At 40.6% G+C, this 18,595-nt stretch overlaps 1 protein-coding gene across 2 annotated transcripts in view; it reads left to right on the top strand.

Moving 5' to 3' along the window:
• ACTN2 (actinin alpha 2) overlaps positions 1–16,371 on the top strand; it is an 88,460-nt gene extending 72,089 nt beyond the window's left edge. For both annotated transcript variants that reach the window (XM_054022266.1, XM_054022265.1), the window contains exons 16-21: positions 395–529; positions 1,088–1,267; positions 2,841–2,987; positions 10,972–11,037; positions 12,718–12,876; positions 15,010–16,371. In XM_054022266.1, coding sequence (XP_053878241.1) covers positions 395–529; positions 1,088–1,267; positions 2,841–2,987; positions 10,972–11,037; positions 12,718–12,876; positions 15,010–15,168 — 846 coding nt within the window. In that variant the 3' untranslated portion in view covers positions 15,169–16,371. The remainder of the gene's footprint in view (positions 1–394; positions 530–1,087; positions 1,268–2,840; positions 2,988–10,971; positions 11,038–12,717; positions 12,877–15,009) is intronic.
• The last annotated feature ends 2,224 nt before the right edge of the window (positions 16,372–18,595 follow it).

The raw sequence follows: 18,595 nt of genomic DNA, 5'->3' as shown, positions 1-18,595 counted from the left end.
ATGGCTTCACCTCAGTCAGTATTTATTTTGTGGGTCAATAATGCTTAATATTCACTAAAAAAGAGAAGTCAGTACCTGTTGTTTCATTGTACAGCACATCTCTTCATTTCAATAGTTCTACTACCTAAAGAACCATACAAAAATTCAAGTAAGAAATACAGAACAGGCCACATGTAAACATTAGTTGAAACAGTCAAAGACTCCACAAAGTTTTCTCATGATTGAAAGCAAATAAGCATTTCAGATAATGAAATACACCTGCTCACTAAATAGCGCTAGGGGGTGACAGAGGAAGCGGGGGAAACTGAGGTTAGGAAACCATCAGTTTGTGCTACATTATTTTTACAAGTATGATCTAATCTTATCAACCCTCATTTCTTTTGTGCACGGGCAGGTGAAACAACTTGTGCCCGTGAGGGATCAATGTTTGCAGGAGGAGCTAGCCCGTCAGCATGCTAATGAACGTCTGCGTCGCCAATTTGCTGCTCAGGCCAATGTCGTTGGGCCATGGATCCAGACCAAGATGGAGGCAAGTATCACTGAGGCATCAAGAGGAGGCTGTTGAATAGAACACATATCATTTTTCTCAGAATACTCCCTGATGTACACACAGAACATCAGTGGCCTTCAGTGCCCTGCACCAGCACTCCAACATTAATGTAATCAAGTCTTTTAAAGAAGGGTTCTAAAATAATCAGAGCTTATAAAAGCAAATAAAAACCTGTCTAACAAGGTGAAATCATTTCGGAATAGGTTTTTGAGAAGTGAATGGGGACATTAGAGAGGTGATTTTCAAAGGCACACAGAACAGATAGGCACCTGACTCACATTAACAGTCCATGGGAGCTGGACCTTTGAAATCCTCTCCTAGATTATGAATATTAGTTTGGTTGTGGTCTTTCTATATAAATACCATTGTCCCAATGTTGTCCTGAGATATGAGTGTGCAACAGACAACATTCTCTAGTTTGGAGGAAGTTTTGATTGCCACTGATTCTTAGTGTAAAAAGTTTACGTTTTCCATGTAAATGTGTGGCAAACTAACAAACCTGGAGCTTAGATTGTTTTGTTTCTTTTTGTGTGACAGGAAATTGCCCGCAGCTCTATTGAGTTGACAGGGACCTTGGAGGACCAGATGAATCAACTGAAGCAGCATGAACACAATATCATCAACTACAAAACCAATATTGACAAATTGGAAGGAGACCATCAGCTTATACAAGAAGCCCTGGTGTTTGATAACAAGCACACAAGTTATACTATGGAGGTACTTATGAATTCAGTTCTGTGCTCTTAGGTTCATGTATCCACTTCCCCCAGTCTGAGGGAGTTGTAACAGAGGAAAGAATTTGGCAGACTTCCTAGTTTATTTGCAGCAGAAGATATACATTACTAAGGCTCCGTTTGTCTTGGCTGTAACTCCTGTGACAAAACCATGACTTTTGGTCTTTATTATGAAGCCTTATGGCCTTTGTCACCTGGTCAGCTGCTGCTGAGAAAGACCCCGGTCCTGGATGGAGCTGATTGCAAGATCAGAGCATAAAACTCCTTTATACATTTTACGTTGTGGACTCTGTATATGTTCATGGAGGGTGGAACATGGATTGTTATATGGGTATGAACTGTTAAATATTATTGTTTTAATTGGAACAAAAAGATATTTATTTGACTTTCCTCTTAATTTCCTCTTAAATATAGTTTGCCACGACTTTTCCTTTTTTTTATGACTGTTGTCGCATTTTTGTCATGATAAAGCCATGTCTTTTCCCGCATGTTTGCCATGACAGATTATCAACCAAGCCTCCAATCCTGTTGACACATATATATGAGTCACTTGACACATAGGAGTAGTCCCATTGAACTAAATGAGACTGCTCACATGTATAAAGTAACTCATGATTTTAAATGTTCAAAGAGTTGGAGCCCAAGGTGGGAAAGTGACTATAACTGGAAAGCTTGGGAACCATGTTGGGTCAGCCAAATACTGTCCAGAATTAAACTGATGCTCAAAAATACAACAGCTCTTGAATCCAAGTGTTGACATCTAAGCCAACATCAGACTTTATGGCTAACATGAACACTATGATCAAGAACCAATAGAGGGTATGAACAAGTGTCAGTTTAGGAACTAATTTGATATTTTTTGCATGTCTGGTATACATGGACGGCAGGTGAGCACGCCCTTGGGGGAGGCTAGCCCACAGCCCCTCCCGCTCTGCCCGAGGCCCAGCCCCTTTTGCCTCCCTCCCCCGCCGGAGCCTGGAGCACATCTCCCCACCCCTCCATGGCCACTGCCCCCCTCCACGTCCCCAGCCCCAGTGCTGGGCGGGTGGCATGGCCAGATTGCATTCTGTCCCAACACTGGTGGTGCAGCCATATCTCATCCAACCCCAGTGCTGGGCGAGTGGGCAGGCAGCATGGTTGGAACGCCCCCAGCTCCGGCACTGGGCATGTAGGTGGCGCAACCAGAGCGCCCGCAGCCCCAGTGTGGACCCAGCCCAGGAGTCTTGTGCACACCGTGGCCCTCAGCCTGCCTGCCCCAGCCTCTTGGCCACAGAAGGGAACCGCAGGCAGAAGGAGGCCTGGGGGCATATTGTGGGTGGGGCCACGCCGGCTGTTTGGGGAGGCACAGCCTCCCCCTGCCTACGATACCCACTGCCCATGCTGTTATATTTGTAGTACCCATAATCGTAGCATGCAGGCGGTGGCACCAAATAACAATAACAATATATAAATAATTTCAGATTGCATTGTTGGTTTCTCTCTTACTGTCTTTGTTATCATGCTAGGAGTTCAGGTTTCATTACCAGGCTAAAGAATCCATGTTTTCTCTCCTATAGCATATCCGTGTTGGATGGGAACTCTTACTGACCACCATTGCCCGAACTATCAATGAGATTGAGACGCAGATCCTTACAAGAGATGCCAAGGGTATCACCCAAGAACAAATGAATGAATTCAGAGCATCGTTCAATCACTTTGATAGGGTACAGTACTCCAACTTCTTTCTCATCTAACAGTTCTCCAAAAGCAAGTCAGTATAACATTGTTTCTTTGCATTCCAAATACCAGTGTCTCTTTAAAAAAAAAAATAGGATGCACTAAAAAATGGATAATTTTTTTGAAGTAAAAAAGCTAAAATAAAAAGAGGAGGCATATTCTTTTAAACTATAGTATTTATTATGCAGATGATTTAAAGATTAATTTCTGCTCTTCAATTTTGCTGTGGAATTAAAATTCAGAGAGAATGACAGCTAATTGAGTGCTTGTAACAACCTGTTAAAATAATGCAGGAGACTGACTGGATATTTTTGTGTATGCTACAAAGTGATGTGGTCCCATACTGTAAAGCAGTGGCCTGTTACACACTCTCAACAGTGGTTGCTGTCACATAGTAAGGCTTGATTTCTCCTGCATTATAACAAAAAGAAAAAAAGGAAAAAATCAATAACTTTTCCCCCTAGAAATATTCTGTTCAAGGAAGCAACTCAGTAGGGGCAGCGATCATTTTCAAAGAAAATCCTTTCTATGCACAGGGATTGTGTGTTTCAGTTCCTTAGTTAGAAATGAATAAAGTAGGAAAGAAAATATCCTTATGGATGAATGTAACACGCTCTACTGGTGATTCTCAGTGCAATCAAAGAAATTAAAGGAGTAATCAAAATGCATGTGTAAAAGGTAAATAAAGAGATAGGTATGGATGCAGTAACAAAACAAAACTATTTTATGCAAACAGAGTTATTTTCATACATAAGAATAGGGATGTGAATGACATTCCCAGTTGGAAAACTATATTCACACACAATTTTGCTGGGTAGATGCTCATACAAATCTGTCTTCAAAATCCAGTGCAAATCTTAAATACTGAAAATGGCTGCTGTAATATAGAACCAGTCTGCTCCTTCCTCCTCCCCCTCCTCCCCTGGCTTCTTTCTGTACGAATTCCTCACCTTCTCCGTCTTACCACCTGGATTCCCTGAAAACTATCCTGGGTTCCAGAGAGCTTCACTGACTCCCAGCCTGACTCTGTCCACCCCATGCCCAATGCTAGCTCCTCCCTTTCATCTCCATCCTGATATTCCGTTTCTTAGCTCCCCAACTCCAAAGTGGCTACATGCATCTAGATTTGTGCTTGGTGTATATTGGATCCTGAGAGTCAACATTTGTTATCTGGCACTTCACACAAAAAGTAGAATTTTCATATATCTACAATAGAAGCAAGGAGAGGGTAGATCCACAGGAGTCAGTGACAGATGTACTTCATTTTATTGAGACCCTAAATGTAATTGTAGTGTAGTATAATTCCTCTTTGTATTCACTAAGGAAGGAGAAGACAATATCATAGAGACAGAGATGCTTTTCCCAGGGTGAGAAAGAAGTAATATGCTGAAAGGCTTTCCCAATGCACTGGAGCAGATAATTGAGCAATTAGAGCCATTAAAAGCAGACAGAGCATCAGGCCCACAAAAAAATTACAACCTACAATTCAGAAAAATCCATTATGGGGAAGCAGGAACTTTGTGTAAAGATTCGACAGCTCCTTAAAGAGCATATTCTCCCCTCACGCAGCGTGGAGAAGGTTTGGAAGAGGTATGGCAAGTAAGGGATAAAGGTGGCTATGCCATAGTACAACTCACACTGTGTAGCCATTTCCAGCACTTCCGTAACTTTTATTCAATCCTTCAGAGCAGGAATGTCTGCTCTGTGGCTTTAACTTTCCATGGAGGGGGTACTGTTGCCAGGCAGCGGCAGCCCAGCAGAATGGACTGTCATGCTTCTGGTGCTGCAGAAGGCCTAGATATGCACAAGTTAAGGTCTATGGCAGCTGGCCCTGTTCTCATGGATCTGCAGTCTTTCCATGAACTGGCAGAGACACCCCCAGGTCCCAGAGGAAACAATATAGCAGAGCTGCAGTGTAGAAAAGCCTATATAACAGGGTGTAGGAGAGAGGTGGTGCTTCCACGCAACTTTAGTCAGGGTGGGGAGCATGTGACCCTAAGAAAGAAGGTAAGGCCGAAGGCCTAGAGAGTAGTTAACATTCTCCAGTGTACAAATTTAAGAAAAGGAGGCAAAATTTGAAAACTCAGCTACTAAGTCAGGCTTCCTGTGTGCAACAAATAGTGCTAAAAGGGAAGCTGTTTCAAAGCACACTAAAGAATTGTTAATGCGCAGTAGCAGGGTCCACACAGACAGTTAGTGCGCAGTAGGCTAGTTCAGGCTAGATTCACACCTCAGCTTGGTGTGAATTAAATGTTAGTGTAGACCAGCCCTTATTAAGGTATAAAATAGTGGGCAAATGTGACTCAGTCTACACAGACTAGAAGGAGGCAAACCTTTTTCATTGAACAAACACATGTGAGAGACTGAAGCTTCTTTTTCAATTTTATACCTTCCCTTCATCCTACCAAACTTAAACATTCAATGTCAGAGAGTAAAATGTATCAACTCTGCTTCAGAGTTTCTTCAAGTACACACAATTATCAATCCTCTAAACTGGCTGTTTACAGCGATAAGGCAGATTTGGACTCTGCTATGAAATCTGGAATCGGGGTGAATGAAATTGGATCATCCAAATGTATTTCTGTAACATCAAAGGCATCATATTCCCCCTGTGAGGCAGAGAGCAGAAATGGGTGTAGAGATCTTTAAAATAAACATTATGTTCTGAGGTTTGCTGACATATTTTCTTTAGCTAAATGAATATATTTGCTTCTAAATCTTTAAAACACGTGCATATTTGAAACAGGTACTGCCAGTATTTTCCTTCCCGTTAAGAAAGAGTTACAGTATAGATTTGTTGTTAGCTTTATAACTACTGTAATCGACTATTGTTGCTAACCGTGGTACTGAATGGATGGGGCATTTAGAAAAATAAATAGAATTAAAGAGTGCAGTTCAGTGACAAACAATCAGCAAGAATCCAGAAACTGAAAACCATTCCTGACAAGTAGATTTTAACTATTTTAACACAACAGGGTCAGTTATGGATGCCTGAGCTCTAAGTTTCCTGGCACTTTTCCAGTTTAAATCAGATCTTAATGTTTGGAACTGTGCACATGTGCGTGAATATAATAGAGTATCAATGTGCAGAATCACTAAAAACTCCACTTTTAATAGTTCATTTTGATCTGCATGAAACTAAACAGTTTATAGATGACTGCCAAGAACCGCTTCAATGAGATATAAATTTGAGAGGGGAACTCCTTTTTTCCTCTCCAGGAGAAAAAAAAAGGGCAAATATTCAAAATCATAATTATCTTACCATTCAAACTCCATTACTATTACAGGGCCTGAGTCTCCAGTCTTGATCTGTTTGAGGAAGGGCATGAGGATCAGGCCCATATTATTTTAAGTGGCCTCTGTATGTCTTGACTATTGGAAAGAGAAACTGCATACTATTTAAAATGCAAAGGACTAGATTTTGTCTTGGACTACAGACTCACACAGGGGAGTTAGGAGAAGTGAGTTATCCCTTTAGACGTCTGCTGAAATAGTGAGCTTTGGGTCTGGGTGTGCTGGCGTAAGGTGTGTCACATGCACTTGAAGCAAAGGGGCAGAGAGAGTTTCCATCCATCCCCAGTGCATCAACCAGCACAGCTGAACCATACAGGTGTCATAAATTGCCTTAGCTATAGGCCAATAGTAAATTATGACCTCTCCTGTAGCAAAGGGGAAGCAGGGAGGGAATTAGAAATAAATAAATTAAAATAAATTTATTTATTTCTAATTCCCTCCCTGCTTCCCCCTTGCTACAGGAGAGGTCATAATTTACTGTCTCAGACAGTTGTTGTTGTGGCATGGTACCTCCTGGGGCACCCGAGAAGGCACACCACTCCTTGCTCAGGGCTATGACTAAAGACACAATCAAGCTCCAAGTATAATATAGGAATCTGCTGCCAAACTGTTATATTCCTTGTACTGCAATAGAAAGACATAAAGGAGATATGGGGTACAATTTATTTGAAATATAACAAGATTTTTTTGGATGCTCCAAATGGTGTCTAATTGATTTATCATGCACAGATGAAATGTGTATGTTGGCAATCAGTGCTTCTCAATCCCTTTATGGTTTCCAGATTACTTTTTCAGATTCAATATGTTTTAATAAACCCTAATTGCAAAGCATATGATAAAATATCTACTGCAGCTACACCTGCAATATCATAAATATTGAATTGGCTGTGTTCCGTGTTAATGTCAGTAAATGTGGGCCATATTCTACTTTCGATTTTTGTGAAACCATTGATTTCAAATGGGAGCTCTGCATGGAAAACAGTAGAAAGATATGATTGTATAGGTTTATCTAACAGTAAAAACAACAGCTCCCTATAAAAGGATTCACATCAACAAGCTTATATAGATAAATTAACATTCAGGATACCAAAGAACACATTTGAGAATGCATTACTGTGGCTTGGAAGTTTGTATTTGTGTAAAGCTGTGTATAAATTACAGAGGGAAAAGGACAAGTTTCAGGGGGCTAGTAGTGAAACTAGATGGGGAACGTCAGTGTGTTTTTTCTGGGTTGGCTAAACAGGATGAACAGGAAAAGTTATTTTATATCCTTTTAAAAACATAATTAAATATTTAATGTTGTCCCATAACAAAAATATAAATAATACAAAGAACTTTTTCTCTGTGAATAACCCCTTGCACTTTATTTTAAAATGAAGAAGGCAATATAAAGAAATCTATGACTTAATTGTAAAGTATCTTCATATCCCATGCAGTTATGTGGCTTTGGTGTATGGCAGAGGCAGATATGTCTTTCCTGGACCAGGACTGATGCATATTACAAAATTAACTAAGCCTCGGATCCTGCCCCAGTACATAGCACAAGCAACTGGGCCGTACACTGGGGAATCCCACCCAGCTGATGAAGTGGATACTAGCTGTTGTACAACCTTCTCCCTGTCCTCTGCAGAAGGAATGATTGATAGATACATGTAGCAGTGAATCCACTAGCCTCACACTTCCCCTCCCTCAATCTGCCCCCACACAGCTGCTGCACAGCAACAGCTGGGTTGTACACCATGCAGGAGTGCCTGCACAAATTTTGTCCCCCACCAAACCATGTGTGGTCGAATGGCCTAGTTCCTCCACTGGCCAGATCCTTTATGCTTGTAGAGAGAGGGACTGGATTTGGCCGTTCGTTCCTATTTTCATATTGTTTTGATTTAAGGAACACTGTGATTTGTGCCCTTATAAATAAATGAGCTCAGCTCCCTGGTGTAACTTGGCCCTGGAGCTGACGGGGGGTGAGTCTGGAGAGTTATGAGCCAGCACTGATTGACATGCTAAGAGAAATGCTCTGTGAATTGTTTGAAATCTGATTCTGTCCAGCAAATACTAGCCCATAAAATCTGACTGAAATTAAGGGAAGGATTTGCTGGTAATTACTAGTTTCAACAACCCCCCTCGAAATTTTCATCCTGCTTTATCTCTGGTTATCGGCATTGTACTGCTCTTTCTCACCTTCACACAGTGGAGCTGTGGGAGGTTGACAGCAGAGAGAGCCAACATAATCGCCTACTTATCTCTTTAAAATGTTGGTGGTCAGGAACTGATTATGGCACCAATTTATTTATTTAATTTATAAAATGCACCCAGTACATCTCTTAATACCATGTATGATTAACAAAACACATAACTATACAAGAGTCGGAAAAAAAAAAAGGCTTGGCTCCCGCCTTTTAAATTACTCATCAGCTGACCGAGATCCTTTCTCTTGTGTAAAAGCCACAGAAAAAAGTTGGATCTTGAACTGTGATCTAAAGTTGTACAAACTCTGGCTTTGTCAGACCAGCAGGGGAAACAATTTACAGATTTTAGGGACAGACCTTAATTGCATGCCCCTTAACTAAATCTATAATATGCCTCAGCTGGGTCAGGGTTATGGGTGAGGTGTGAACAGGAAGGAAAGAAAACAGTCTGGTTTTGAGAATGCTGGGTGAGTTTGCTGGGTTGGTAATTAAAGAAACAAAATGTACTTGGAAAAAAATGAGCAAATTTGATCTGGCATCACTGGGAGACAATAAACGTGGGATCCCATGGTTTTACTTTTATAATAAATTTTCAGAGAAGATCCTCATCTTAATGGGTCATAAGAAGACAAATGTTTAAAACAAGTTATGTCATTGATCAGGGTTTTCTTTTTGATCTAGGCCATGAATTAATGAGTATATAATTCTTTTCTCTTTTATCTAAGATATGCTTACTCAAATTTTTAAAAATATTATCAGATCAAGGGAGAAGCAGCAACCCTAATCCAGTGGGAAAATAGTTTTGTCCAGATCAAGTTATCCATTGACTATCTCTCACAAATTGTATTGCAACAGAAAATGAAGGATGAAAATGGTAGAATACAGAACAAAAAATCCCTCTTCGGAGAAAATGCAGAAAAAAATAAAAATAATGGTATTTGTATAAAAGCAACATTTCAACACTGTAGTTGGAGTAAAAAAAAAAACCAAACAAACAAATCCCCAAACTCATGAAACCAATGAGGCTATCAAATCATTCAAAATAATACACCAGTAAACAAGCACACAGTGGGTCTGATCCAAAGCTCATTAAAGTCAAATGGGAGCCTTTCAATTGACTTCAACAAGCTATGGATCAAGCCACATAATATCAACAGCTAAGATCTCCTGAAAAAAGTAAACAATGAAAATGAATCTTCCTTTTTTTATTAGTTAGATTCCATCTTAACAACTCATTATTGATATGACTTTGCAGAGTTCTTTACTAGCCAACTAACCCACTTTATGACTTTTCCCTCCTCCTTGCACATTCTGCATGCATGATGTGATACTAGGATGAATCTGGCGATCTACAGCCTGATGCATTTAAAGCCTGCCTCATCAGTCTAGGACAGGTTGGAAATGACCTGCAGGTAGAGAAAACTAACATATTACTATTTTCAAATAGACTGGTATAATACTAGCCTAAAGAGACCTGGGTTTAAACTCAAATGTAGCTGATTTAAAAAATGTTTGCATTTTGCTGCTTTTGTGTGATCCAAGGTAGTCTACTTGGATTCTAATGAGCCACAGTGGGTCACTGCTGCCTTTTCCATCACACGTTCATGTTGCCCATTGTCTCCTGCTCATACTTCCAAGCAGGAGCCCTCCCTCTCCCTCAAGGAGGACCCATGACACCAGGGTTCCTCACTGGCTGTTTGGGTGTTCTTAGTACACATAGACCTTTGCCCATGTCTTCTACCACTACCCCATTTTAATGTCCACTCTGTGCAATTAGCCATGAATGCCCCACTCACCCTGCTGCTGAGAATATGGACATCCTCCTTTAACAAGAGATCTGCCATTGACCAACTTCTGTTGGATACAAAACAGTACACTTTTCCTCCATCGACCCCACTGGTTAATATCTCTATTGTACTCAGAGTCCCATTAGCTAGAGATCAGAGGAGAGAGAATTCTTGAATTCGCTTCCCATGTGGCAGCACACAGCTCAGTGTGCCTTGGCTCACGAGTACAGTATTTTCAAAATGCAAACATTTCTAGACTGCTAGTCACTAAAAAGTATTATAGTTTCTAATAAACCTTCCAACACTGAAACCTAAAAAGTATGGTGTATCACAATGAACCAGCCTGCCTTTCCTGACTTTGGCTAGTTCAGTGACAAACTTTTCTCCTTGCCTCTCTCTCCTTTCTGGTTGTGCGCTGTCTGTTCATATGTTGTACTCAACCCACCCCTTTTTTGGTATCATTCTCTGTGGTGTGTCTGTTTCATGTGCGTTATGTGTTAGCTACTTCTTCCTCCTTTAAATTGATGGTGCTCCTCATGACCTGTTTTGGCAATACCTCCAATGAACATCCTCTCGTTCCATGGATCCAATCTTCTGATGATGCACATTTGTCATCTGTATGGAAATGGTGATGGTCTCCTGCCTGTCTTTGATATCTCAAACCTTCCCTCATATATTCCTGATGCTACTTGGATCAATAGAAGAAGAATGGGCTGATGGACCATGATGATTTCAGAGCTTGCTTAATTTCAATGGGTTATGATTTGGTATGAATTTTAAGATACAATGAAATTGGTTTTGCATATCGGTAATAATGCTAACCCCGTCAGCATTAAAGGTTACTATAGTTTGCACATACTACAAACAATAATATTTACACTTTGCCTATCAATTCCAATTTTTTTCTATACTTTAAAAAGGTAAAAAACATTAAAAGTAAAAATATACCCCCTGAAGACACCTATTTTATGGTTTGATGCATTTAGCTTTGATTTATGAAGTATATTCCAAGAAATTTACATTGTATCAAATAAATATACAATTAAGTCCTTTCAGTTTATTGATGTATAAATTAGCTTTTTGTCTGCATGAGAGAGAATTATTCTGAGGCTTTTTAATACTCCTAATTCTTGAAAGCAAACTGCAGGGTTGAGATTTATTTATTTAAGATCTCTACATTTTTCATTCCCTTGTTACTGAAAAAAAATCTTAGGAATAAATTTAATTGTTGCCATGTATTAGGGAGATTATTTTAATAATTGTTTCTGCCAAATGTAGATACCATAATAACAAAGTGTATGTTAATTGCTAAGAAAGGCCCGAATCCTGCAAGCTGCTCTGTGTGGGTCAAAGCCTCTTTAATGTCATTGTCGTACCACACTGATGCAAGGGTCCATCTGTGCAGAGTTAATTTTTATTCATATACTTCAGTGGGAGCAAGATCAGATTTAGAAGAGATGATAGTATCAATTTATTCTTTGAACATGTGAATTTAACATATCTTTGAACAGAATAGAGAAACCAGTATGACATTGAGCAGAATTGAACATGAATTGAACACTTTGCATTACCTAACAGCTCAGTTTAGGCCCCAAATTTAGATTCTGTTTGAAAAAATGTGTGAGAGGGCACTTTTCAAATGTAATAAGAATCAAAATGTTTTCATTACTTTTGAATATGTTTAACCATTCCTCTTCAATGTTGTCCCAAATGCAACAGCCTTGTTATGGTAGTGCAGAAAGTGATACTAATTATAAAGAGAAAGTGAAACCTCTGGAGACTAGTCATACTATACAAAGGAAGAGAAATGGAAAAGATAAACAAACTTTTCACTCCATTTGTAAGAAGGGAGACGCTGGTGTATGAATGTGTATCATATACCCAGGCAGCTTCACTTACCCTGGTCAAGGCCAAGGACTCAGTGCAACTTAAGTTCAGCATATGCTGATTAAGTGCTTTACTGGACTGAGGCGAGAGTGCTCAGCTCTTTTCAGGACTGAGCCGCTAGTAAGAGAGGAGCTTGATAGAGTGCTAAAAACAGAGAGAAGATTTTTTAAATAAAGGATTAAGTCAAAACTATATCATGTCACTATTTTTGAAAAAGATGGAAATTAGTGATCTATTAAAAATAATTTAGATTTAGTGTAGAAAATATTTCAGGAAGCAGAAAGTTAATTGAAGGGCACATACCATGCTTTTAGGACATTTTCAAAAGTGCCTAAATCCCATTTTCAAGAGTGATGTAGGAACTTTTGCTCCTAAGTCCTATTGACTTTCAGTCACATTTAAGCTCCTAAATAAATTTTGAAAATGAGACTTAGGCTTCTGAGTCACTTAAGTATTTTTATAATTTTTACCCAGAGCCTCTAGTAGTATGTCATAGAGATACATTATGTTGAAGTTTGGTTTTACAGTTACTGTCTTTTTCTTTTTGAATTTCATCAAAGGGTGAGGCAGAGTTTGCCCGAATTATGTCCCTGGTTGATCCCAATGGACAGGGAACCGTCTCTTTCCAGTCCTTCATTGACTTCATGACCAGGGAGACTGCGGACACAGACACAGCTGAGCAAGTCATAGCTTCTTTCAGAATCCTAGCTTCAGATAAGGTCTGTCCTTTTGTTCCTAGCTGTAAGGAATTCCCTGTATTTCAATAGCAGTGTTGTTTAACCTTCCTTTGATGAAAGTCTTGCACAAAATGCCTAGTATATCTAGGGTCTGTTTTTCATTAAGAAGACTAAAGCGCTCACCATTCATTCTTGTGGTACTGGTTTGTACTTTGACCCAAGCTTCTAACAGGAACGTGAGTGGAATTCAAAGCTGGGTCTTTATTCCTTCACATCACAAAGAACTAACATAACATGTAGATAATGGCACAGAGAGTACACTTATAAAGTTTGCGGATGATACCAAGCTGGAAGGGGTTGCAAGTGCTTTGGAGGATAGGATTAAAATTCAAAATGATCTGGAGAAATGGTCTTAAGGAAATAGGATGAAATTCAATAAGGACAAAGGCAAAGTACTCCACGTAGGAAGGAACAATCAATTGCACACATACAAAATGGGAAGATTACAGTGGAAAGGGATGGGGGTCACAGTGGATCACAAGTTAAATGTGGTCAGTAGTGTAACACTGTTGCAATAAAATGAACATCATTCAGGGATGTATTAGCAGGAGTGTTGTAAGAAGACACAAGAAGTAATTCTTCTGCTCTACTTCACACTGATAAGGCCTCAAGTGGAGTATTGTGTCCAATTCTGGGTGCCACATTTCAGGAAAGATGTGGACAAATTGGAGAAAGTCCAAAGAAGGGCAACAAAAATGATTAAAGGTCTAGGAAACATGACCTAAGAGGAAAGATTGAAAAAATTGGGTTTGTTTAGTCTGGGAAAGAGAAGACTGAGAGGGGACATAACAGTTTTCAAGTACATAAAAGGTTGTGACAAGGAGGAGGCATAAAAATTGTTCTTGTTAACCTCTGAGGATAGGACAAGAAGCAATGGTCATAAATTGCAGCCAGGAAGGTTTAGGTTGGACATTAGGAAAAACTTCTTAATGGTCAGGGTGGTTAAACACTGGAATAAATTGCCTACGGAGGTTGTGGAATCTCCATCATTGGAGATTTTTAAGAACATGTTAGACATACACCTGTCAGGGGTGGTCTAGTTATTATATAGTCCTGTCTTGAGTGCAGGGGACTGGACTAGATGATCCATTGAGGTCCCTTCTAGTCCTACACTTCTGTGATTCTCTGATAAGATAAGATGCACTGAATAGTTTTTGCTCAGCTGACACAGCTGCATATACAGTGGTCGTGCTCTGCTCATGCATATCCATGGAACAGTATTGATTTAAGGGGGTAAAATCCTCTTCATAAACCCTTTTCTGACTTCCATGGCATTGCCTGGATGTGGCTGAGATGAGAATTTTGGCTGAGCAAAATACCATGGGGTGATATGGAGCTGCCTCCCCCAGGAGAGTTCTGGGAAGCACTATCCTTCCTTCAGCCACTGGGCACATACAGGGAATGAAATGGCTGCACATCTCCCAAGGAATGTGGAGCATGTTCTCCTCTCCACAGCCAGCTCTGCTGGCCAGGGCAATGCAAGAGTAGGAGTTGAGGAACGTGTGATAGGGAAGAAAAGTGTTTCATAACTCACTCCCTTTTGGAGTAGTCTGTGACTGTGTCCCAGAGAGTGCTGCCAGCAAGCAGTTCTGTGCTCAGGCGAGAACAGGACTGCAATACCATGGGGCAGACTCAGTCTGGCCCCTGATACTGATTTTGTGATCTCGACTAATAAGGACTAGACTTTGAATTCCAAACACATTTCAAATAGGAGTTTGTGCTGAAGATCAAACCGAATTCCCAAGAAAGCGAGATATGGACATTTTGCTGTTGTTTTAAATAATGTCACAGGTGTCCAGAGTGGCAAATAGGTGCTTTTTTATGTCATTCTAAATTGAAAGCAGTAATTATTATAATAAAAATGTTTGTCTAGAAACTTATTATAATATTGAAGTCAACGGTGTATAACTAAGGCTAGACTTTGACCCTGCCTGTTTGCTGAGAGGATTATTCCTACCAGCTAATGGTTGAAGTTACGACTCAGCAGGAGAAATATTCTTGGTTAGGCAGGAAGTCCTAGTTTATTAATATTAGTTCTATAAGATACACAAATAAAAATCTGTTAAATAATCTGTTCTGTATCTGGGTTTTTTAAAAAATAACTTTTTTTTTCAGCCTTATATTCTCGCCGAGGAGCTGCGGAGAGAACTGCCTTCTGAACAAGCTCAGTATTGCATCAGAAGAATGCCTGCCTACTCTGGTCCAGGTGCTGTTCCTGGAGCTCTGGATTATACCTCATTTTCATCAGCATTGTATGGAGAAAGTGACCTGTAATTCAGTAATTGGCTGTACTCATTGTCTGCGTTGGAAAAAACAACAACCCTGATTTCCCAGTTTGCTTCTTGAAAGCTTTGACAAAATGATTTTTACTAATATAGTAGGTACATTCAGTGTCGAATATTAGGAATGCAAATAACTAGCATATATTTCAGTGTGCAGCACTAGTAGGTATCTGAATTGATGGTATTAGTTTATCTGGCCTATATATTATTAAAATGTATTTTAAAGAAAAGGTGAATCCCTAATTTAAAAAATGTATTAAATTTGAGACCCATTCAGATAAAAGAAATTAAAGCTTGTGAAAATAGAAACTATCAAGACTAACAAAATATTTTGCCATTTTCAAAAATTCTTCATCCTATATATGCTGCTTTTACTATGTTCATAGAGCTCCATGTTAGAAGTCATACTTTTTTCTTTCATATAAAAATATTACTTTACAGATTTTACGGTTTTATATGCTTCCACAGGTGGAGTTTAATAAAATGAACAATGCAACTTTTCAGAGAAGAAAAATACCCATCAAGTAAAATACTTAACCACTAAAATAATCACAAACTGTATTTTTATATCTTTTAAAGGTTGTTTTCTATTAACACAGAGCTGTAACATCAGAAGCATAATCCTGCAAACTCATAATAATTATAATCGTAATAAATCAACAAGCAGTACTTTTCCTTTTAAGCCTTTTACTTTGCAGCTGAGAGAGCACAACTTTCACAATCAGGAAATAGTAAGGAAGCTAATACATGTAAGTTGTATTATTTTGAAACCCTCAGTCATGTCTATTTTGAATAGATTCTTTGTTTTCCACTGTGTGAAAGCCAGTTCTTTGTTTTAGTGAACAACCTGCATCATCCCACGAGATGCAAAATCCTATCTGAACTAGCTGAGTATGGTTGTGTTGCAGTTTTAACTGTATGTCACATACAGAATTCAGATTATAGTTTGTCTTCACTTCTGTTGAATGGCAGTTCTGCTACCATATGCTAGTTTGTTTTACCGGAGTCATGTTTCCATCTTGACAACCTGTAGAGAAGTAAAGCAATCACTTTTTTACTTGAATCCTAACTGACACTGAAAAATGCAATGTAACCAAACAAAACATTCACAAATGGTGAAGTTGTGAACTGTACAATCGAGTGCTACTAAAGCAATGATGTGCCTACTAAATAAACTCTGCTTTTCGAAACTTCATGAAGGTTCAGTCATTGAGATTCATCTAGTGTTTCCTCTAAAGAACCAGAAATTTTTCTGTGCATGAAATAGATTTCTCCATTTGCTTAAAAGAGTAAACATTCCATTCATTATCCCAGTTGGAACAATGCACACAACATTGCTGGAGTCAGTGTCTTGGCTGGCTAACAAATTAATTGGTGAGGGGCAGCTATGATGTAGTGCAGAGGTGGGCAGACTATGGCCTGCGGGACCCTCCTGCCCGGCACCTGAGCTCCTGTCCCGGGTGGCTAGCCCCAGGCCCCTCCCCTTCTGTGGCCCCTCCCTTTCTGTTCCCCCTCCCCAGCAGCCTCAGCTCACTGCGCCGCCGGCGCAATGCTCTAGGTGGTGGGGCTGTGAGCTCTTGCCCGGCAGCGCAGCTGCAGAGCGGCCTGACCTGGTGCTCTGGGCGGCATAGCTGTAGCGCCACCAGACAACGGTGCTCCAGGCAGCGCAGTAAGGGGGCAGGGAGCAGGGGGGGTTGAATAGAGGGCAGGGGAGTTTGGGGTGGTGGTCAGGGGGCGGGGGTGTGGATAGGGGTCAGGGTGGTCAGAGGCCAGGTAACGGGGGGTTGAATGGGGGCAGGGGTCTTGGGCAGGAGCAGTCAGGAAAGAAATGGGGGGTTGGATGGGGAGGGCGGTGGGAAGTCAGGGGCAGGGGTTCTGGGGGACGGTCAGGGAGAAAGGATGGTTGGATGGGGCAGGGGATCCAAGGGGCAGTGAGGAAGGAGAGGAGGGGTTGGAGAGGGCAGCAGGGGGCAGTCAGGGGTGGGGGGGGTCTTGGGGTCATCAGGGAACGGGGGGGTTGGATGGGTCAGGAGTCCCGGGGGGCCTGTCAGGGCGAGAAGAAGGGGTTGGATAGGGGGCGGTGGCCGGGCCACGCCTGGCTGTTTGGGGAGGCACAGCCTCCCCTAACCGGCCCTCCATACAATTTCAGAAACCGGATGTGGCCCTCAGGCCAAAAAGTTTGCCTGTCCCTGATCTAGTGGCTTAAGGCCAGGGCTGGGAATGAATAGAACTGGGTTCTGTTCCCTACTCTCTGCCTTGGTACAGACGGGTTAAGGTACTTGCCCATTATTTTTTTCTCACTTGTAAAAGGTAGATGATGCTTATCCACCTTGATGAACTGCTTTGAAACCTATAGTTGAGAAGCGCTATATAAGTGCTAAGGATGATCATGTCTTTATTTGATTTTAATACTTGGATACTATGGAATTTCCCAGACTGCTAGCCAAATGAATGGTCAGGAGACTGTACAGCTGAATCCTGTTGAAAAGATCCATTACAGTATATCCCATGTTCACTGTTGTATGCGAATGAACAGTGTGTCTGTAAACCAGTGAGCTTCCAAATTAGGCACAGGCATGGAAACAAAATCTCTGTTTTACAGAAACAGAGTTATACTGGACATTTTAATGCAAAGACAGTTCAGTGTGGTGATAACTGGCACTTCCACAAGCTACAAAATTCTTTACATGCAGCTGAGTGCTGCTCCAATAGGCATGACATTCTTCCCTAGCTTTGAAAGCACTGAAACATTCGTTCTTTCATCTGAACGTTCCACTGATCAGGATAAGCAAGGAATATAAAGCCATCAGCACTAGTAGGAAATAGCATTTGTAAAATAATTTTTGATCCATGGAACAAGTCTGTAATGTCCAAAGAAACCAGCAAGCAGAACTAGCCTTAGAGCGCCCGGTAACCTACAAAAGAAGAGATTTAATGCCCCATCCAAACCTACCTAAAGATTTTATACTGTATTTGTCACCTTGCTGTTCCTTAAACTTAAAAAAAATATAAAGTTTCTCTCCCTCTCCATGTTTATTTACGGAAACCGAAGTTAAATAATTGAGTTCTGTATTTTGTTCTGAAGGGGGAGAAATTTGTGGTCTTTTTGATATTTTCTGGGAGTGAGTTCCAGAGTGGTGGGACAGCCAGTGAGCAAGCGCTGTCCATTGTGCTCACAAGCCTTCACTTTTGTTCCTGAAAGTTGCATTGTTCTACTGAACCACTTTGTTTACACTTGGGGCTGGTGGCTGAATTGGCATTTGCTGACTGGCATTTGCTGACTGTCATGCTCTGATTAGCTCCATCCCAGATTCCTTGGTGTAATGACCTGCAATATTCAACCCTAGAGTTCATGGATCATTATGGCCAAAGTGGGGACAAACATCCTAATGAGTTTTAAGATTGAGTTTGTTAAATTT

Source organism: Malaclemys terrapin, chromosome 3, assembly GCF_027887155.1.
Source record: "Malaclemys terrapin pileata isolate rMalTer1 chromosome 3, rMalTer1.hap1, whole genome shotgun sequence".
Lineage (NCBI taxonomy): Eukaryota > Metazoa > Chordata > Testudines > Emydidae > Malaclemys > Malaclemys terrapin.
Note: the sequence above shows the minus strand (reverse complement) of the source record. Positions and strands in the feature narration are given on the sequence as shown.